This window comes from Hypanus sabinus, chromosome 9, assembly GCF_030144855.1.
Source record: "Hypanus sabinus isolate sHypSab1 chromosome 9, sHypSab1.hap1, whole genome shotgun sequence".
In the NCBI taxonomy this organism is placed as follows: domain Eukaryota; kingdom Metazoa; phylum Chordata; class Chondrichthyes; order Myliobatiformes; family Dasyatidae; genus Hypanus; species Hypanus sabinus.
In genome coordinates, this window is record NC_082714.1 from 39508715 (window position 1) to 39531227 (window position 22513).

The following is a 22513-nucleotide window of genomic DNA, read 5'->3' on the forward strand; positions in this document are numbered from 1 at the left end:
ACACTCGGTCTTACAGTTCTTTGACTTACCCCACCTCCTCCAGGTTTGGCTGCTTTGAACCTTTCCCCCCTTGTGACATTTTCCCAGCCTCCTGAATTTAATAAATCAGCAGCAAATGCCTTGGGCAGTTGTGTCACAGGAATAACAGTGTGATGTCAGGCTGCTGAATTCTAAAATGCTTTCAGTTTCTGACTTTTTTTCCTTGTCTGAATTTTTCTTCTCTTGTATTGTGTCCTCAGAGGGAGTTCTCTGTTCTTCTCGAGTTAGGACTCTGCAGCGAATTTGAATTCAAAATGCCAGGCAAAGGAGATTGTGGAGATGACGTTGATCCCATGCCTTTCCTGGCTCCTAGTGAAAAGGAGAAGCTGGAATTCATGAAGAAGCCCTATGACATCAAGAAGTCCTGCTGGGTGAAGGATGAAAAGGAAGGTTTTCTTGAAGGAGAGATCCAGTCTGAGAAAGATGACCAAGTAACTGTAAAAACCATCAAGAATACGGTAAGTGGAAATTATAATATTATTTGTACTTAAGGAGACAAACAACTATCTCTCATAATGTTTTACAACATTTATGCTTCTTTCACTTTGTTTTCTTCAACTGCAGTTGTAAATGGACGTAGTTCATAATATGCAAGTTTGATCATCAGTGGCAACTGTAAATGCCATGAATTATCTTTCTAAATAATTTAGCTTATTAGAGCCAATGTAGAAATCAGAGTAAATGTTTGGGAAAATTTCCATTCTAATTTAAACATGCTCCTTAATCTTCATTCAACTGGCCATATACAGGGATACAAATAATCCACAAAATTAATGGACGACTCAACCCTGAAGACTGATGAATGAAAGGCAACTGTGTGGGAGTATTTTAATGTATAAAGGTACTTTAAGCATGAAGAGAGCACTTGAGGGGCTGAAGTACCAATTACTAAAGAAAGTATTCTGGACAGATACGAGAAGTCATTCCTTTTTACGCTGTATTTAATGGGAGGAATGGTTTCTTGGAAGTGTGATGGAAGCAAAATCCCAGGAATTATCAGATGATAGATGGGTCCTTTGGTGGGAGAAGGTTTAAAGAAAACAAGGGTTCCCCTGGAAGGGCCAAACAAGTTATTTCTGATCTTATCTTTTGGGATCATTACAATGAGTATCAGGTGCCACGTGTATCTGCATACACTAGAACCATTTCAAAAAATGACTTGCAGCCAAAGAGAAGCCTGCTGATATCTTTCATTATTCCTGGAATTAGCTTAAATCAATCTATATCACTGTTTCTGCATAATCTTATCTAATCCATATCATGAAGCAAAGTGAGGTTAACATAACAACAGTCAGGAATAAATTGGGGACGATAAATAAAACTAAATTTAAGAACTTTTCTCAGTTATTTGAGCCTGGGATAATGTACATTATTAATGCCCTAAACCATGTTATAAATGATCTCAGCAATTCATGGCCAGCTTAGTTCTTTGGAATAGTTTGAACTAAAAGCTGTATAAACATATTTTATCCAGTAGACATTCTGTGTGGGTTAATTATTTGTGTGAGGAAGTTTGACTTTGTTACATCTTTGATTTGTGAATAAAATTAGGTGACATGTTTAATTCTAATCCTTTTCTGAAAGTTCAAGGTTTTAATTAAATTTATTTCTAAACTATATACTGCTCTGATATTCATGTTCTTACAGGCATCTACAGAGCAAAGAAATACAATAGAATCAGTGAAAAAACTACGCACAAAGACTGACAAGCCACAATATTAAACACCAATAGAATAGTCCGAAAGTTACTAGAAATTGACAAATGGGCATGCTTGGCTATGCCTGTGTCTCAGATTTTACCAACTTGAGCTGAGAAAAAAATACTGAGAACATAAGTTGCAGAGCCCTTGAAAGTGAGTCCATACGTTGTGTTCAGTGTTGAGCTGAGTGAAGTTATCCATGCTGATGGTTGAAGGATAATAACTGTTCCTGAACCTGGTGGTGTTGGGCCAGAAGGAAGGCCAGTGTTCAAAGTTAGTTTCAAACAATGAAAGTGGTTTTTTTTAATATACAGTGAATAAAACAGTGAATATACAGTGAATAATTGTGTACAGTTCTGGTCACCGAATTATAGGAAAGTTATCAATAAATTAGAGAGAGTGCAGAGACGATTTACTAGGATGTTCCCTGGGTTTCAGCACTTAAGTTACAGAGAAAGGTTGAACAAGTTAGGTCTCTATTCATTGGAGCCTAGAAGGTTGAGGGGGGATTTGATTGAGGTATTTAAAATTTTGAGAGGGATAGATAGAGTTGACGTGAATAGGCTGTTTCCATTGAGAGTAGGGGAGATTCAAATGAGAGGACATGATTTGAGAATTAGGGGGCAGAAGTTTAAGGGGAACACGAGGGGGTATTTCTTTTCTCAAGAGTGATAGCTGTGTGGAATGAGCTTCCTATAGAAGTAGTAGAGGCCAGTTCAGTTGTGTCATTTAAGGTAAAATTGGATAGGTATATGGACAGGAAAGGAGTGGAGGGTTATGGGCTGAGTGCGGGTAGGTGGGACTAGGTGAGATTAAGAGTTCGGCACGGACTAGGAGGGCCAAGATGGCCTGTTTCCTTGCTGTGATTGTTATATGGTTATATTGTTATATGGTTAAAACTGTGGCCAGGAATATAGTAAGATGTGTTGATCAATTAACATTTCAAAAATGTGCCTGGAAGCGAAATGCTCAAGCATCTTTCTGTGTTCAGGGAGTTCGCTTCTGATGCCGTCTGTAAGGAGTTTGTATGTCCTCCTTGTGAATATGTGCGTTTGCTCTGGGTATTCTGGTTTCCTATCACATTCCATAGACGTACAGCTTAGAAGGTTAATTAGGTCAGATAGGAGGGTTGCTGGATGGTGCACCTCGCTGGACTGGAAGGATCTGTTCCAAGCTTTATCTCTACATAAAAAACAAAATTAAATTAAATGATGTTAGTCTTGTGACCATCAAAATTTATATATTCACAATAATCCAAAAGAATGCAAGTTGCAGATACTGTAAAACAAAAACAAAAATTAAAGGAGACATTCAACGAGTCAGGTGGAGTCTGTGAAGAAGGAGATAATGTTTCAGGTTGATGGCTTTTCATTAAAAACAGCTCTGTGTTCATGAGCAGTTCACCTTTACTGTCATTACTCTCACAAAGTGAGGTACGATGGTTTAAGTAATTTTTGTTTGATTATACTCTTCTAAAGAAATATAATAAAGTAATAAGTTTAATGTGCATTAAAAAAATTTCATTTGCATTTCAGACTGTGACTCTAAAGAAAGAATTTGTTCAGCAAATGAATCCACCCAAGTTTTGTCAAGCTACAGACATGGCCAACCTGACCTTTTTAAATGAGGCCAGCGTTCTTGTGAATCTGCGTGATCGCTATGTCAACATGCGAATCTATGTAAGTCTCAGAGTAATCTTCATCGGTACCTCTTTAACTGTATATCTTCATGAGAGTGCTCTGTGAAGGGGCATTGATCTGAACATGCAGTAAGAGAAAAGATAGTTATGAATGAAAGAGGACAAAAAGGCAGATTGACAAACAAGCACATGGATAGATTAATGGATCTGGGCCCAAACAATAAATAGCTTAGATTTTGTTTTTGACAATGCTGGTCCCAATTTAGTTGTAATTTTGGTTGCAAATTGTAATCACATCACAGCTTATTATACATCTAAGAAGTTGAATAGATGGTTGGAACAATTAATATTTCTGCAACATTATGTTAATATGTCTACAGACAAATTGAGTCACCTGTGTATATACTATGAGCCAAGCACAGGAAGCTTTCCTGAACATCAGGAAGAACCTACCTATCATCACCACCAGTGATATGTCAAAGGCCCTTTCAATCACTTGCAGGTACATTAAAAACTGAATTGGAGGCCATGTCATTTTATCCAGCTGTGTTGAAGAAATGCACAGAAAATATTATGAATTTTTGGATACCCTAATTATTCTCTCAAAATATGGGAGCCTCAGGTTTGGTGCGAATGGCCCTCTGGCATGAGCAGTAGAAAGAGGAGAGAGCCTAAGGGGCACTTCTTCTCTTCAGCAGGTTGGAAGAGAAAAGACGTAAGGACTCTGGCTAGGAGGGACTAATCTCAAAGAATATTTCATGAGCAAGAAACACCCACCTGTTGCAGTAGCAATATTACAGTTTCAAAGGACATATTCTCAATCAATGGAGATATGTCACATGCTAAACTGACAGCACCAGAGTCTCTAGCAAGCCTGGACCATATACTACCTTGAGATTCACTTTTTTGCAGGTTACCTTACAGTTTACTTCCAATTTCCAACCCACCATTGCATTCAGTATTGTATAGACATTCTCTATCCAAGGAGAATGTAATTTATTTCCTTCTTAAACAAAGTGTCAAAGGCAGACAAATAGACTTGTCTATTTTCAGCTCTGTCCACATTGCCTTATAAGAACATAAGAACACTGATCTTAAATGATGTGAAGGATTAATCCTGATAGATTTGCTGCCTTGCATCTCCAACAACCTAATCTCTGATGCTGTTTGAGTGGAGTTTCCATATTCCTGTGACCAAGAGGGTTCCCCTCCTGCATTCCTGGATATGCTGCTTATCGGGTTAGTTGGTTACTGTACATCACTCCTTACACAGGTAGCTGATGGGAGAATCAATGGGGTGTTAATGGACATTTGTGACAGAACAGATTACAAGGAAGTTAGATGGAGAATAAGATTGGTCTGAGAGCTAGTATAGGCTTGATGGGCTTGATATCCTCCTAGATGATAATAAGTTATAAAAATTCCATTAGAGGTTGGAGGCAATGCCGAAGCCAAGATTGCTGAGGATTGAAGAAGGACAAAAGCAATCAAGCCTGAAAAGTAATGGCAGTTGGCTAGAATTTAAGAAATGATGCCTTTAAGCTTGTTGCAAATCTTTAGTTCCTAACCATGATACCAAACCTGTAAAAGAGTAGTGACATGAAAACTTATCATTTGTCTTTGCTCTGGAACGAGCAAAGATCTTAATTCCAGCTGAACGTTGAGTGAAAGGAAAAGAAGCAACAGAGTTGTCAGTCATATTTCAGAGGACAGTACTCAATTGGTGAATAAGAAGATTGTAGATTTAGTTCTCAATGCAGAGATACAGACTGAGTACAAATCTTTGGCTAGTTTGTGGAGTAGTATAGTGGGAGCAGATTGTTGTCGAAGATGATGGGTTTCTGATGTGATTACTTCAAAGAAAACCAAAAATGTTCCTAGTCACTATTATCCATCAGGTGCTACTTCTGGTGCCCAATTATGGACTGAAATATAGAAAATAAATTTCTAAGGTGAAGAGTTGAGCAGTTGAACACTCTCCTGAGCAGTGTCTAAGTCTTTCACAATTTCTCTCACTTTATCTCTCTTCCCTTTTCCCAGCATGTCTCTCCCTTTTACCTCATCTCACAAAGGTTTTGGGAACTCAACACTTGGTTAATTTCCACTAAATATTCTACCCTTGACAATGAAGAGTTTCTAGGTCATCAAAGGTTCTATACAAGTTGAAGTTTCTGTTCTGACAATATAGTAAGCACATGCCTTCAGGTCAGTTGTGCATCTTTACTAAACAGATTGTTAAACACCAATAAAAATAAAGATGCATAACTGTTTCATTAAATGGTGACATATTCTCATCTCGTTACAGGTTGTGTTTTATCTTTGCAGACATATTCTGGGTTGTTCTGTGTAACAGTGAACCCCTACAAGTGGCTGCCCATTTATGGTGCCAGAGTGGCTAATATGTACAAGGGCAAGAAGCGCAGTGAGATGCCTCCTCATCTTTTCTCAATCTCAGACAACGCCTATCATGACATGCTCATGGGTAAGAAACTGAGAGAGCAAACACAGCACCTTGAAGATTCTGTTTTAAATATTCATGCATTTTGCCTTAAACCTTGAATCATCTCGAGTGAATATTTTTGTGTGTGTCTAGTTTAATAAACCAAGTTTAATATTTTTTATGGAAAGGACTGGCAAACTTTTGACAGAAGCTGTATTTATAGCAGGAATTGGAGGAAGTACAGATCTTATGCAGGATGTACAGCAAACCATCCGTTTACTCAGCAAACGAACTCTGTTTAAATAACAGAGGACAGCAAACAGGCCTCCTAGTCCAGTTAGTAAAATCCTTTGCCCGATGAATGAAACAAACCTTCCTTTAAAACTATCAGAGCTTTTTTGATTAAAAACTGGTTCATTTCTAGCTAATTGTGCTAAGTTGAGAAGAATCAACTGCAAATGTTCTGGATCAAATCAGTCTAGCTACTTCCAACAATGTAATGTCCAGGTCTGGTTTACAGCCATATCATTTCACTTCTGGCTGGCAAAAGAGGTATCATATTTCATTCTGCATACAGGTTAGAATAAATAGGAAATACATTTAGTTCCAAATGGAAGCAGAGCATTCTGGGTAATATGTATTGCTGACTTCAGGCTGTGGTCTGGGAGCAGTTATACCAAACTATTGTCACAATTACTCTTTCTTAACTTGAACCTCTCTGCTGATGCTGCTCTGTATATCTCCTGAGCAGTGTCTAAGTCTTTCACAGTTTCTCTCACTTTATCTCTCTTCCCTTTTCCCAGCATGTCTCTCCCTTTTACCTCATCTCACAAAGGTTTTGGGAACCCAACACTTGGTTAATCTCCACTAAATATTCTACCCTCTCTGGTTGCAAAGAAGGGATAAGACCACTTTAAATATGCACAACTATATATATGTACCTATTCACATGCATATATCCATTCACAATTACACAGAGGTTTATTGAAAAATAAGTGGCATCATTTCAATAATTACTTCTGAAGGCATAAATAATAAAAACACTGCCAAATAATAAAAACTAGCCTACTATAACTTTTATTTTACATTTTGTCTCTTTAAGTACCGGTAAGTGTATGTAAGCTATTCTGTGGAGATTCACTTGTAAAACACTGAGTAAGGAAAGTACTAGATTTTTGCTATGCAGTCAGCAGTAATACAGACAATTTGGGAAAGTTGTCTTACTACTTGAGGCAAACAAACTTATAAACTGTGATAGAAATAGACAAAGAAATATCAACACCCTTGAACCTGTAGATACCAGTGAATTTTGACCTGTGGAAGAACCTGCAATCATTTTACAGCCTACACTTCATGAGTCATTTGAGAATGCTACTCAAGTAATGCCAATATAATAAACAGGCAAAGACGTCATTACTGATTTGATACTGTAATCTTTACTCTTTGTCAATTAACTAATATAATTGACTGAGACTGATACGGTGCCAGTTACTAACTGGTCTGCTTGCCTTTTATTATTGCAGAGCGTGAAAACCAGTCAATGCTCATCACGTAAGTACCTATTTACATAAATCTGTTCTTGGTTTTTAAAACAATATTGTCCCCTACAAATATAGCCCAACAAAGACCCTATAAAATGGTATGCAAAAATACAGGCAGGAATAAGATTGTATGAATCCATGAACAATCTAGGGAGATATTTTTTCATTGTTTATGCATATGGGAGACAATGGCAAGACCCTGTTTGTTGATTTGCCCTTGGAAGCAATGTAGTTCTTCTGGTAAAACAGGCCTGCAGTTCTAATGCATGCACAGAGATATGAAGTCAGCAGATCATAGTTCCTCAAAAATACTGAGAAGAAATCATGGTCACTTAGAGGAGTATGTTCTCTAAATATGGCTGTAATAAAGGGGCTTATCTAACCCTATTTGTTTTTAACTGATTTGCCCTTGGAAAGCAAATCAACATTTCATGGTGGCACAAACACAATAAAAAATATACATACTTTTAAAACCCTTTTTAGAAGCTGACGAACTCCTTGAATTAATTACATTCATCCTCTCAGTTATCCAGAAAGAAGGGATCACACACTCAAAGAAAAATAGTCTGAGAAGATCAACTTGGTTTGCATATCTTGAGCATAAACTTATTAATATCTAGACAATTGACTTGGCAGTTGAAAATCACAGAGAAAACTGCAAATTTTGGAAAGATGAAGTTGAAGCAGAAAATGCTGAAAGCAATCAGCAGGGAAAGCTGAGTTAGCAATTGACGATGAAACTCAAGTTACAAAATGGGTAACAGGTGCTGTTTGGTCAGATGCAAAGGCCTGTTGTTAAACTCACTAGAGATGTTATCCTCGGCAATTAATAATCCATAGTCAGATATCATGTCAGTTTGATCCTTTGACAATTGTGCTGAATGTCAGTGGGTTTGCTTCCTGGAGTAGCACTTCCACTGGTGTGTTCTTGTTAGCTATTGCTAAGGTAGTCTGACATGTCTATCTCAACGTTTCCTATTTTTCATGTCTCCTTTGTTCTTTCCATCTGTACTTTCTTCACAACAGTTACTTGCACAGTACTTAATGTGTACCTAGTATAAGCAGGCAGGGTTGTATTACTATTCCAGCACTGTATGTACATCTGGATGTGCGTATGTTTTGATTAAGAATATTGGGAAATGTAATGTGGTTGCCACGGTAGTGTAGTGATTAGCACAACGCTGTTACAGCTGGGGGCGCTTCAGAGTTCAGAGTTCAATTCCAGTGTGTCTGTCAGGAGTCTGTATGTCCTCCCTGTGGGCTGTGTGTTTTCCTCAGGTTCTCCAGTTTCCTCCTGCAGCCCAAAGACGTACCGCCTAGGTTAATTGGTCATTTGTAAATTGTCCCGTGATACATTTAGGGTGAATTCGGTTTCTCAGGAGTTGCTGGGGCGGTGTGGACCGAAGGGCCAGCAGGGCCCCCTTCATGATATATCATTAGGAAAATAAATAATGAGCCATTAGGAAAGATAGATATAGTTTTTTCAAATTATCATCAGACATTGGTATTACTGCAGCTGGCAGACTTGTCAGCTGGAGCCACAGTGCCACCAGTGGTAGTAAGACTGAACAGCAGGTAGTATGTTACTTGGAAAATGTGAAATGAATGGATGTTATTATTCTGCTGCATTGTTACCAAATGTTACAAAATCACAGCAGATTCATCTATTTCACAGAACATGCATCTTAGAATGTCTGCCATCAGTTACCTCAATAATCCATGGCCTTTGATAGCAACCAAACTAATTTCAAAATGTGGTATAGGTATGTATCAAATGTAGTGAAGATGTCGCCACATTTTGTCATTATCAATTGTTGCAGAATGCTATAGATGGAAATTGAAAGAGGAAATTCCTGTTGTTTTTGTGAGTTTAACATTAAACAGATCATAGAGCTTTACAAACTTCAATGTTGCAAGGGAACAATGTAAAAGTGAAAAGAGTATTTTCAATTTAAACTGAAAAATCAATAATCTAAAATGATTTTTTTTCATACTTAGCGGAGAATCTGGTGCTGGAAAGACTGAAAATACCAAGAAGGTTATTCAGTATTTTGCTAATATCGGGGGCAGTAAGTCGGCTGGTGGTGATACAAAGGTAAGTCTGGAACTTGAGCAAAGTGTGAAATGATACCCTTTGTTAGGAAAGGGACAATATTAACTAATCGTTTTGATATTAAAGGAGGTGCAGGAAAAGGGGCCACTGGTCTACAAATTCATAATCTTTGAATGGGCTGGGACAATGAGTTAGCTGTTCAGGATAATTCAGCATCATTAGAAATACAGATCACAAAACCAAGGAAGTTTTAGTAAATTGGCGCTGGAGTTGTTATATTCACTTCTGTATATACTTTCAGGACTTTTGGCAGGATGCAGAGGAGAGTAACATCAGGGATAAGGCAGACTGCAGAAGTTGGATCGTTCTCAGAGCTGTCGCAGATAAAAGGAGATTTGTTAAAATTATTCAAAATCAGCAAAGGGCTTTGATGACCAGATAAGAAGATGTACCTAATGGCGGTAGCAGAAGATATCAATTTAGGCAGAAACATAAAAGAATTAGAGGTGACATAAGGAAACAAACACTGCATTTCCAGAAAAAGTTGTTCGGATCTGAAATACAAAAGTTAAAATACTAGTTGCTGCGGGTTAAATAGTGACTCCCAGGGATGTGTGAAATGGGTAGGAGAGTGGACCAGTTGAACAGCTTGAAAGAGAGATGGGGAGCGGGGAATGAGATTTATCAGGGTCATAATATACTTTCATTATGTGCCAGACAGAAGCAGAAGAATACCCTTTCACTTTTAGAGTTGTATTTCTTGTAGGAAACAATGACTACTGCTCTAATATCCACAAGAAATTTATGATCTTCAGAATATAGTTCATCACAGTGTGATGTATCCATTTAGGACTCATATTTTATGTTATTGTTTCAATTTTGTATTCTCAATATATAGTTCTCCAGTAGATGGTCAGATGCGCCTGAGAATGCAATTGTATTAATCCTTATTATTTATTTACTCTTAACTTGATTAACCTCCCAGACGATGGAATAATGTTCAGATTCTCTTAAGCTGGACTAAAAAGGCTAATAAAATAATAGCATCTGTGTTCCTTAACCTTAGTTTTAATTTATTCAGATTTATTTATCATGTGTACCGAAACACACAGTAAAATGCGTTGTTTGCATGAACAAGGATGTGCTGGGGCAGCCCACAAATATGTCCACACATTCTGGTGTCAACATAGCATGTTAACAATGTTCAGCAAATAACATAAGCAACAGCAACAATAATAACAAGATAAAACAGGACATCATGATACAACAAAGCAAGCCCCTTCCCACTCCTCCTCCCACCAGAATACACTGTATGGAAATTTACTACAGTTACGTTTAATATTTTTTGAAAACCCAACTGAGATATTGACCAGGCTTTGTGAATCTTCTGATACTTATAACAACCAAACTAATTATGGACCTTTGCAGGTTTTATTGATGCTCATTCAGGGAAAGAAACAGCAAAAATTACTCAATATGAAGGTGAATGCATCATAAATCAAATCTAAATTTGGTAATAAATATATCACTTTTAATGATACAAAAGCAATAGTGTATTGTGTAGATTACCAACCCAGTGATTGCAGAAGTCTGGTTTAAAAAAAACTAGAGCATACAAGTTTAAAACCATCACAGTGATGAGACAACCTGATATCATTTTTAAAAATCTAAATTAAATTATGTCGACAGCATAAATGAATATAAATCTATCAGATTGCCATACGAAGAGGAAGTGTGTGAAAAGGCCTTGGCCGTAGCTGCTCCATGCAAACCTTTGCAAACCACACAATTCTATCAAACCACATTCAGGAAGGACCACCATGTCACACCTTGTAAAAGGATGAAAATCTTAGACCAAGCCAAAACTATAATTTTATATAACTGGTATCGTACAGAGAGGTTTTAAAATTCAAACATTGCAAAACAAATTTGGAACTATTAATCACTATTGCCAAAATGGTTTTAAACATATTTTTAATTCTGTTGCTCTTGGAGTGAGTTTGTTGTTAATGTTTCATTGAAAAATGCTTTATGCAGAAAAAATGTGTTGAACTATTACCAGACATTTCAGTTTGTTTTTCATATTTATTTTGAAAGGGCTCCCTGGAAGATCAAATCATCCAGGCCAACCCTGTACTGGAAGCATTTGGCAATGCCAAAACCACCAGGAACAACAACTCCTCGCGCTTTGTAAGTCTTTGCTTGTTCCTTCCTTTTGCTAATTTCCATTTGCATTGCTTCTCACCAATATCGCTGGTAAATTAGGCTAGATAAGCTGCCCCTTAAAGTAGTCTTTGAACTTTATAAAGCTCGTTGAAAGACCGAATGAGGTGAATCTGTCCTGTTGGCAAGAGAGTTGATGAGCAGGGGACACAGACTTGAGATTAAAGGCAGTAAAGTCAAAGGAGGGCTAAGAACCTGAACACAAACAAGAGAAAATCTGCAGATACTGGAAATCCAAGAAACACACACAAACTGCTGGAGGAGCTCAGCAGGCCATGCAGCATCTATGGAAAGAGTGCAGTTGACATTTCTGGCTGGAACCCTGAGTTCCTCTAGCATTTTGTATGTGTTGCTGAGAACCTGAAAACTGAATTTCACTGATTGAAAGGGTAAGTGGTGCTGATTCAATATTAACCATCAAAAGGTAATAGAGTAAAAACTTAAAGGGGGTAAATGCAGGTTTTGTGGAAAGAGTAGGAGATTGGGACACGAACTGCACACAGAAAGATGAGCTGCTTGGCTTCATCTCTTCAGAGAGAGTACAGAGAAGATTTACTAGAATGGTACCTGAGTTTCAGCACCTAAGTTACAGAGAAAGGTCGAACAAGTTAGGTCTTTATTCTTTGGAGCGTAGAAGGTTGAGGGGGACTTGATAGAGGTATTTAAAATTATGAGGGGGATAGATAGAATTGACGTGTATAGGCTTTTTCCATTGAGATTCAAACAAGAGGACACGAGTTGTGAGTTAGGGGGCAGAAGTTTAGGGGTAACAAGAGGGGGAATTTCTTTACTCAGAGAGTGGTAGCTGTGTGGAACGAGCTTCCAGTAGAAGTGGTAGAGTCAGGTTTGATATTTAAAGTAATTTGTCATTTAAAGTAAAATTGGATAGGTATATGGACAGGAAAGGAATGGAGGGTTATGGGCTGAGTGCAGGTCGGTGGGATGAGGTGAGAGTAAGTGTTTGGCACAGTCTAGAAGGGCCGAGATGGCCTGTTTCTGTGCTGTAATTGTTTTATGGTTCATCTGGGCTGGAGGAATTAGTGATTCCTGCTTTGCCTTTTTTAAAATGATGGGATGGATCACAGGTTACTCTCTGGTGCCAAATGGGAATCAGATATTGCAGGATAAAGTAGAAATATTCATCTACCTCTAAGCAAGGATCTTTGACTTAATCAAGAAACAGATGATGCTGTAGGTCAGACTGGAGCTGTGGAGATTGACAAATAAAATGCATGATCATCAAAACTAGGGAAAATTAGAGTTTTAAGTTCCAGAAATCTATAAGAGGGGATATGGTGTTACTTCTTGCATGTGTGCGCCGGGTGTTTGAGTATGTATGTGTGTACAGTATATGCACATGAACAGGCGGGCAAGCAAGCATGTGCTATGCACACATACATTAATGAATGAAGTTAACAGTAAGTTGAAATTAAATGCAATCTAATTTCATTTTTTCATTCTCTCAAGGGAAAATTCATTCGGATTCACTTTGGTCCATCTGGCAAACTTTCTGGTGCTGATATTGAGAGTTGTAAGCATCTGTATTTATTTTGTTGTTATTTATTTAATAAGTTTAAACTTTAGCTGGTGCTGATATATTCATGGGTTATCATATGAGGAATGTTTGATGGCTCTGGGTCTGTACTTGCTGGAATTCAGAAGGATGAGGGGGGATCTCATTGAAACCTTTCGAATGTTGACAGGCCTAGACAGGGTAGATGTGGTAAGGATGTTTCCTATGGTGGGAGAGTTGAGGGCACGGCCTCAGGATAGAAGGGCACCCTTTTAAATCAGAGATGCGGAGAAATTTCTTAGGCCAAAGGGTGGTGAATTTGTGGCCACATGCAGCAGTGGAGGCCAGGTTGTTGGGTGCATTTAAGGCAGAGGTTGATCGGTTCTTGATTGGACATGGCATCAAAGGTTACGGGGAGAAGGCTGGGAACTGGGGTTGAGGAGGAGATAAACAAAATGATCAGCTGTGATTGAATGGTGCAGCAGACTAGATGGGCCAAATTCTACTCCTATGTCTTATGGTCTTATGACTTATATCCACCAGATGACATATTCAGAAGTTTAATTCACATACGTGCAACATATTTGTTTATTCAGATTTGCTTGAAAAATCCCGTGTGATCTCGCAACAAGCAGCTGAGAGAGGCTATCACATCTTCTATCAGATCCTCTCTGGAAAGATGCCAGCCTTACTGGGTGAGCATTTGATGAATTGCCAGCATAATTTATTCCCAAGTCTCAACTCAGGACAGGAATAAGCCATTCAGTCAATTTAGACTCCCTGTGTAGCTGTCAAATCTGAAACATGGTGCTCAGACACTACTAAATTCCTTAGTGACCAGGCCTTCCAGGTTTATTGTCATTTCACATCTCTAATTTATTGTAAAATTTATTTATTAGTCAGGAGTCATAATTAAAGATGCAGGTTAGCTCTTGTTTGTCACTATATAACAGAGACCTTCTTTTATTTGTCTCCGTTCAAGTGGACTAAAGCTTCCTTGGTGTCAATTGGTATGCACTAAGTTAACTGAATATATTCACATTTCTTTGATTCAATTCATCAGATCCACATCTTCATTGAGTTCTTAAAGCAAAGAAATCCTCAGAATGGCTTACATCTATATAAAGATTCACAATAAAATATTGGAATAAAAATTGGATGGGCGAGGTGAAGTATTGGACTGTGGCAGTACAGCTGCTCCCATTTAACATTATCCCAAGAACAATGGACCCATCTACACCTGGTTACCAATCCTCCCCAGACTTGTCTCTTAGCCATGTAGCTCTTAACTGCTCTATAGCAGTATCACTGCAGCCTCTCTCCAAGGTCAAGTGGGTCATAAATGGCAATTAGGTATGAGGCAGCACAAACTGTGGCCTTGCACATAGAAAGCCCAGGTGGCTTTAGAATAGGCCCTTTTTCCCCACAATGTATGTACAAACTAATCCTCTGTGCCTGCGCACGGTCTAAATCCCTTCATTCACTGCCTGTTCATGTGCCTGTTTAAATGTGTCTTAAATGTCGACATTATATCTGCCTCCACCACTTCCCCTAGCAATGCATTTCAGGTACCTACCACACTCCGTGTAAATAAAAAAAAACTTGCCTTGCAAATTTCCTTAAAACTTTCCTCTTCTCAACTAGGTGCCCTCCGGTATTTGAATAAATATTTCTGATACCTGTTTCCAAATGTCTCTGGGGAAAAATATTTTAAAACCACCAGAAAGACATTTATTTAAAATGAATTAAGCCATATTCTTTTAAATAAAAGCCTTACTTCAGTCTACTGGTTGTTAGTGAGGATGTATGTGAAAATATTATTCATCTTAGAAGTTAATAATACAAAAGAGCTACCCTGCCCAATGCCTTTATGAACGTCTCTGTTAATTCTAAAATTGTCACATAGAGATGTATGGTGTCTGCTACTGGTGTACCTAGCAACAAGTGTATACTTTGCCTTTAAATTAGCAAGGAATGTAGATAAACATTGGATCGTTTTGAACAGTGAAATTCTGAAAATCTTCTTTTCAACACTAAATAATTTTGTAAGTTACCCTTCATACTTCATTCCTTCACTGCCATGTGAAGTCAAAGTGATTTCTCTCCTTTAGTTTAGTTACTTATAGGAATCATAAATTTAATATCTCTCTAAACCCATACTCTGTTAATTCTCTGAATCTGTTCTCTGTAATGTTATTCTCGTGAAATCATTTTCCAAATGTCTTTTCATGAGTTGAAATCCTTCATTGGTGTTAATGTACTGAGCTGTGCAGAAAGCACACTTGTACCTTGGCTCCTGCAAATACTTTACCTTATTTACCTTTGGAGGCACACTGGCAGAAACCCGGGAAAGAAATATGTCTGGGAATGAAAATATAATGATTATTTGAAAGTAATCCACACCTCGATAAGCATAATTTACATGATTCATATGGCATAAAAAAAATCTTGAAAAGCTCCTTGAGCAGAATAATGCACGCATTGAACTGCCCCCAGGTGAGTCCACAGATTTACTGTATATCCTGGATATGCTGACCGGCAGATCGGGGATGTCAGTCACTCTGCTGTGTAGGGCTCCATCTGGAGTCCAACTGCGGAATTCAGCCGTACTGTTTTGCCCACTATATCCCAATGTAACACTGAAGTCTCACTTATTTCAATGGAGATTCTCAGCCGGGAGAAAAATAGTAAGAACTTTATTTAATAATTTTAAATAACTTATTAAACTATCTGCAGTAATTTCAAAAAATTTCAGTATCTATGAAAATCAGCAACCTTTTTAAAAAAAAAAGTTGCGAAGCTTTCATAGTCTTAACGGGAGATAAAGCATGACACTCCACCTTTGACCCCGGACAAAGGCTGCTGCAATATTCTGGAGGTGGGTCTTCGCTTGACCACCACCGGAGGTACTTTCACTGCCAAGACTCTATTTCATCCTGTTGAATGATCTATTAGATATTAGAGGTCAATTGGATCAGCAGCTGGACCTGGTGGGTGTAAGACAGCTGGTGGTGAGTCCAGACAAGAAGCTGACTCCGTGTCAGTTCACCCCAAGCCTGTTGTTGGTATATTATACCAGTGCAAATACAATTGAAATCACATGGAATAAACTGTCTTCATCCAAAGCAGCACATCTCCATCATTGTGATCAGAGAGCTAAAGGTCAGATTTTAAAGATTAGATTCTGAACGATGAGATAATCATAAAAGACGTTTGAAATGAATGAGGTAACATACGTAGAGAAAGAGAAGGTGGAAAGATTTTATCTGTTTATTTTGTGTGCACGATCTGGAAAGTCTGTTAATTCTCTGTATCATGTAGCCCATTCGTTAGCATACTAATACATGGGATTGCCAGAGATGGTAAATGTATTTTATAATGCCTCCTACAACACAAAAATGCTAATGACCAGATTAAAACAAACTGAATTTGGATCCTTTTCTTTCTACAATTGCCTCATGACTTTTCCATCTGGAAAATTTTGTATGTACACATGAAGGATATAGTTAATGCTATATTAACTATATAGCAGTTGAATATATATTCAACTTTAAATGCACTGGCCTAGAAGCTCTATCATGTAGTGCAAATTTTGTGCACTACTTGATCGAATTTAATCAAAAACCAATTTGTGTGACAGTTTGGTGATTAAAAAAGCTGACATTACCATCAGATGCCTCTAAAACAATCTTACAAGGCAGGTCGATCAATATCAAATGCATTACACTTACTTTGAGAAGGTTTGACCTTTGGGCTGGGGAAGCCTAATCAGTACACAAATAGGATAACTGTACGTATACACAGTCATCACAAGCCACTCAGGATCATTGCCCTCATTGAACACCAAAAAATCCACAGACAATAGATTTCAGGCATACAGTGTAAAAATTCCAGTCAAAGATATATATGTAACAGAAATACTTAGTCCAAGTTTTTCTGGAGGACACGAGCAATGGCAAGGATGGTGTTTATTCATTTTCATAGATGCTGCCTGACTTGCTGAGTTCCTCCGGCATTTTAAGTGTGTTGCAAAGGATACTGAGCTTGAGACAATTAAGACAATAAGCTGTGCTCTCAAACATTGACACATACTGTAAGAGTCCAAAGTGAGTGATTTAGTTGGGATGGAAAGAGAAGCGTGAAGCTGAACCTTTTCTCAGATGGCACTTCCATCAAAAGGAACCAAGTGCTCAGTCTGACTTCATTTTCAGAAGCAAATCATATTTGTTCGCAAACAGTTTGATAAAGCTTATTCACTGCTCTCATCTGGAAGTGGATAGTTGCTTTTTAGAGTTAGTGGAGAGATTAGGGAGAGTGCAATAATGCAAAACTTATTTATTTATTGAGATACAGCACGGAGTATGCCCTCCCAGCCCTTTGAGCCACATCACCCAGCAGTTCCCTAATTTAACCCAAGCCTAATCACTGGCCAATTTACAATGATCAATTAACCTACCAACTGGTACACCTTTGGACTGTGGGAGGGAACCGGAGTACCCCGAGGAAACCCACGCAGTCATGGGAGAACATACAAACTCCTTCCAGGCAGCGGTGAGAATTGAACCCAGGTCGCCACTACTGTAAAGTTCTGTGCTAACCACTACTCTGCCATACCTCTCCAACTTGTAGATCTCTGAAATGGAATCGACCAAAGGAAACACTTCCCTCTCACCAGGTCCCAGATGGACCCAGGGCAAAAACTGGGCCAGATAAAGTTCATCTGCAGATGGTGACTACCTTTCCAATGCTTGTGATACAGATTTTTGAGAAACATCCACTGAGTGAAAGTCAATCCCTAACACAAAGAACCATTTGACACAACTGTCATTTCTGATGTGATTTGTTGCAGTTTACTTTAATATTTCCATTATCTCTGAGAGAAAAATATGTGTGATACTGAGTCAAGCCCTGCAATTTTCCTTTTTAAGTAAAATCCTATTCCCTTCGGAAAGTTGTGATTAATTCTGCTGCATTATAAGCAATAATTTACCAAATGAAATAATTTCTCTTTATCTCACTCTGAGATTTTCTTGTTGCCAGTCATCTTAAATCTGTGTCCTCTCAATTACCAGCCACTTTTATACAGTACTTTCCCAGTACAAGCAGTATTTTTGTCCTTTTTGACAACATTAAGAAAGTTTAGAGTTTTGCAACATCTCTACGAATTCTCTGTTTAGTGTTCTCTGCTATGAAGTAAGTGATGCAATAGTTCTACTTCCTCTATAAAAATAAAACTATACCAATACAGGAAAATTCTTTACATTCTTTCTGAAGTTTCAACATCCTTTAAAAAATTAGATGTGGTGCTCTGAATGAGGTCTGACCATTTGTTTGTAAAGTTTGGGCTTAATTCGTGGAGAAGGCTGGCATTGCTTTCTCCGCCTCAGTCCTGACTGTGACCACAGGAAGGCTGGCTGCCCTCACCATCCTTGTTTAGGTAATATACTGTGAGTGATACTTTTGCCTTTGAAGTGTAAACTTGCAGATTCAAGTCCCAAACCAAAGCCTTTAGCAAAATATATTAGCTTGGAACTCCGGTGCAGCAATAAGAAATTGTTTCTATGAGCATTAAGCTAAGAGCTGGACTGTCCTCGAAGGTTTATGAAAGGTCATATAACAGTTCTTTCAATTAGATCAGGTGAATTATCCTCATATCAGGCTAATATTTTCAATCAACGACCATTACTTAAATAGATGATCTGGTTATTATCACATTGCTGCTTTTGGGAAATTGCTACACATAAATTGCCTGTTATGTTACTGACATCATAAAACTGAATACATTGCAAAAGTAGTTCATTATCTTAAAAGATGAGAACTGCTTTAGGGTATTATAAGGCTGTGAAAGACACTGTGTTAATGCAGCTTTTTCCTCATTCGTTTAACATTATCATAGAGCAATCCTCATAGCAAAGAATTAGAAGCAATTTTAATAACAAAGAATGACTGAATCTATTGGCTGTTTTTCTAAACAGATTCACTGTTGTTGACTGCTGATCCTAACCAATATTTCTGGGTGTGTCAGGGGGTTGTAAGTGTGGATAACATGGATGATGGCGAAGAGCTGGGTCTCACTGATGTGAGTATTTTAAGGTTAAGCTGGTAATGTATTGTAATTATGTGAATTGACAACATATCTTCACGGAAAGAGTTGTTATTAGTTGAAAAATATGCTAAAAATCATGTAACATTCATCTAAGGGGTATAAACAATTTGAACTAATTTGGATTTCAAAAGCAACAAGAAATGCTTTCCCCCATTTCTACCCATGTTATCGGTACCAATGTGCACCATGACCTCAGGCTGCATTCCCCCCACCCCCACCCCGAGAATATTCTGCAGCCGCTCTGGGATATCCTTGACTCTAGCACCTGGGAGGCAATGCACCACCCTGCCATCTCTTTTGCTGCTACTGAATTTCCTGCCATCCCCCTAACTATTGAGTCTCATAGCACTATCACTCCACCTGACTTCACCCTTCCCTGCTGAGGTTCAAAGCTGGCGACAGTGCCAATGGCCTGGGCGCTGCTGCTGTGCCCTGATGAGGCATTCCTACCCCGCCCCCAGTGATCTCCAAAGCTATATAATTGTTGTCGAGGAGAATGGTCGCAGGGGAACCCTCCGCTAACTGCTTACTCCTCTTGGTGCTCACTCACCTGCTATCCAAAGCCTGCACTCTGCGTGTGACTACGTCAAGAAAAATCTCATGTGTGAGGTTTTCAGCCTCCCCAGTGGTCCTGACTATGTCCAGCTCCAGCTCCTTGACCATGTAAGTCAGGAGCTGAGGTCAGATGCATTCCTGTATATGTAGTATTCGGGGAGACCATTGGGTATCCTGCAATCCCACATTTTACAGGGGGAGCATCCAGCTTCCTCCAACTACCATCTTGCCTATAAATAAATAAATACATACCACATACACACACACACTTTATTACCAACTTTAGCATCATTTAACATTGAAAATAAATGAATTTCCAGAGGAATGCATTCATTTCAGGAAACTAAATTGGTACTTCCTCATGACAAATGGAAGAGTAAAAGAAAACATGGCCGAACTTTGAAAGAAGGTGAAAACAATCAGGCCATACACCATTTTATCACCCTCTCTACTTCTGTTGCTACTTTCAAGGAGCTATGGACTTGCACCACAGGATGCCTCTGTACATCAATGCTCTTAAGTCTGGTCATTTACTCTTGCATGTTACCTCCATAACTCCCATTAAGTCAATGTTTTTTTCCGTATGTAAATTAATCTGTGTCTAAGAATCTTCTCCTATAATTTCCCTACTGCTGATGTAAAGGTCACAAGAATAGATTATAACCATATAACAATCACAGCACGGAAACAGGCCATCTTGGCCCTCCTAGTCCGTGCCGAACTCTTAATCTCACCTAGTCCCACCTACTTGCACTCAGCCCATAACCCTCCACTCCTTTCCTGTCCATATACCTATCCAATTTTACCTTAAATGACACAACTGAACTGGCCTCTACTACTTCTACAGGAAGCTCATTCCACGCAGCTATCACTCTCTGAATAAAGAAATACCCCCTCGTGTTTCCCTTAAACATTTGCCCCCAACTCTCAAATCATGTCCTCTTGTTTGAATCTCCCCTACTCTCAATGGAAACAGCCTATTCACGTCAACTCTATCTATCCCTCTCAAAATTTTAAATACCTCGATCAAATCCCCCCTCAACCTTCTACGCTCCAATGAATAGAGACCTAACTTGTTCAACCTTTCTCTGTAACTTACGTGCTGAAACCCAGGTAACATCCTAGTAAATCGTCTCTGCACTCTCTCTAATTTATCGATATCTTTTCTATAATTCTGTGACCAGAACTGTACACAATATTCCAAATTTGGCCTTACCAATGCCTTGTACAATTTTAACATTACATCCCAACTTCTGTACTCAATGCTCTGATTTATAAAGGCCAGTGTTCCAAAAGCCTTCTTCACCACCCTATCTACATGAGACTCTACCTTCAGGGAACTATGCACTGTTATTCCTAGATCTCTCTGTTCCACTGCATTCCTCAATGCCCTACCATTTACCCTGTATGTTCAATTTGGATTATTCCTGCCAAAATGTAGAACATCACACTTCTCAGCATTAAACTCCATCTGCCAACGTTCAGCCCATTCTTCTAACCGGCATAAATCTCCCTGCAAGCTTTGAAAACCCACCTCATTATCCACAACACCTCCTACCTTAGTATCATCGGCATACTTACTAATCCAATTTACCACCCATCATCCAGATCATTTATGTATATTACAAACAACATTGGGCCCAAAACAGATCCCTGAGGCTCCCCGCTAGTCACCGGCCTCCATCCCGATAAACAATTATCCACCACTACTCTCTGGCATCTCCCATCTAGCCACTGTTGAATCCATTTTATTACTCCAGCATTAATGCCTAACGACTGAACCTTCTTAACTAACCTTCCATGTGGAACTTTGTCAAAGGCCTTGCTGAAGTCCATATAGACTACATCCACTGCCTTACCCTCATCAACATTCCTCATAACTTCTTCAAAAAAATTCAATAAGGTTTGTCAAACATGACCTTCCACGCACAAATCCATGCTGGCTACTCCTAATCAGATCCTGTCTATCCAGATAATTATAAATACTATCTCTAAGAATACTTTCCATTAATTTACCCACCACTGATGTCAAACTGACAGGTCTATAATTGCTAGGCTTACTTCTAGAACCCTTTTTAAACAATGGAACCACATGAGCAATACGCCAATCCTCCGGCACAATCCCCGCTTCTAATGACATCTGAAAGATCTCCATCAGAGCTCCTGCTATCTCTACACAAACTTCCCTCAAGGTCCTGGGGAATATCCTGTCAGGACCTGGAGATTTATCCACTTTTAAATTTCTTAAAAGTGCCAGTACTTCCACCTCTTTAATTGTCATAGGTTCCATAACTTCCTTACTTGTTTCCCACACTTTACACAATTCAATATCCTTCTCCTTAGTGAATACTGAAGAGAAGAAATCGTTCAAAATCTCTCCCATCTCCCTCGTCTCCACACATAGCTGACCACCCTGATTCTCTAAGGGACCAATTTTATCCCTCACTATCCTCTTGCTTTTAATATAACTGTAGAAACCTTTGGGATTTATTTTCACCTTATTTGTCAAACCAACCTCATATCTTCTTTTAGCTTTTCTGATCTCTTTCTTAAGATTCCTTTTACATTCTTTATATTATTCGAGCAATTCCTTTACTCCATGCTGCCTATATCTATTGTAGACATCCCTCTTTTTCTGAACCAAGTTTCTAATATCCCTTGAAAACCATGGTGCTTTCAAACCTTTAACCTTTCCTTTCAACCT

The 22513-nt window shown here is 38.6% G+C and overlaps 1 protein-coding gene across 1 annotated transcript in view; it reads left to right on the plus strand.

Annotated features, from left to right (window-relative positions):
* The first annotated feature begins 293 nt into the window (after nucleotides 1-293).
* The window catches only part of LOC132399284 (myosin-16-like), a 63905-nt gene continuing 41685 nt past the window's right edge, over nucleotides 294-22513 (plus strand). The window contains exons 1-9 of the mRNA XM_059979514.1: nucleotides 294-497; nucleotides 3275-3418; nucleotides 5704-5860; nucleotides 7342-7369; nucleotides 9358-9454; nucleotides 11510-11602; nucleotides 13103-13166; nucleotides 13745-13843; nucleotides 19124-19227. Coding sequence (XP_059835497.1) covers nucleotides 294-497; nucleotides 3275-3418; nucleotides 5704-5860; nucleotides 7342-7369; nucleotides 9358-9454; nucleotides 11510-11602; nucleotides 13103-13166; nucleotides 13745-13843; nucleotides 19124-19227 — 990 coding nt within the window. The remainder of the gene's footprint in view (nucleotides 498-3274; nucleotides 3419-5703; nucleotides 5861-7341; nucleotides 7370-9357; nucleotides 9455-11509; nucleotides 11603-13102; nucleotides 13167-13744; nucleotides 13844-19123; nucleotides 19228-22513) is intronic.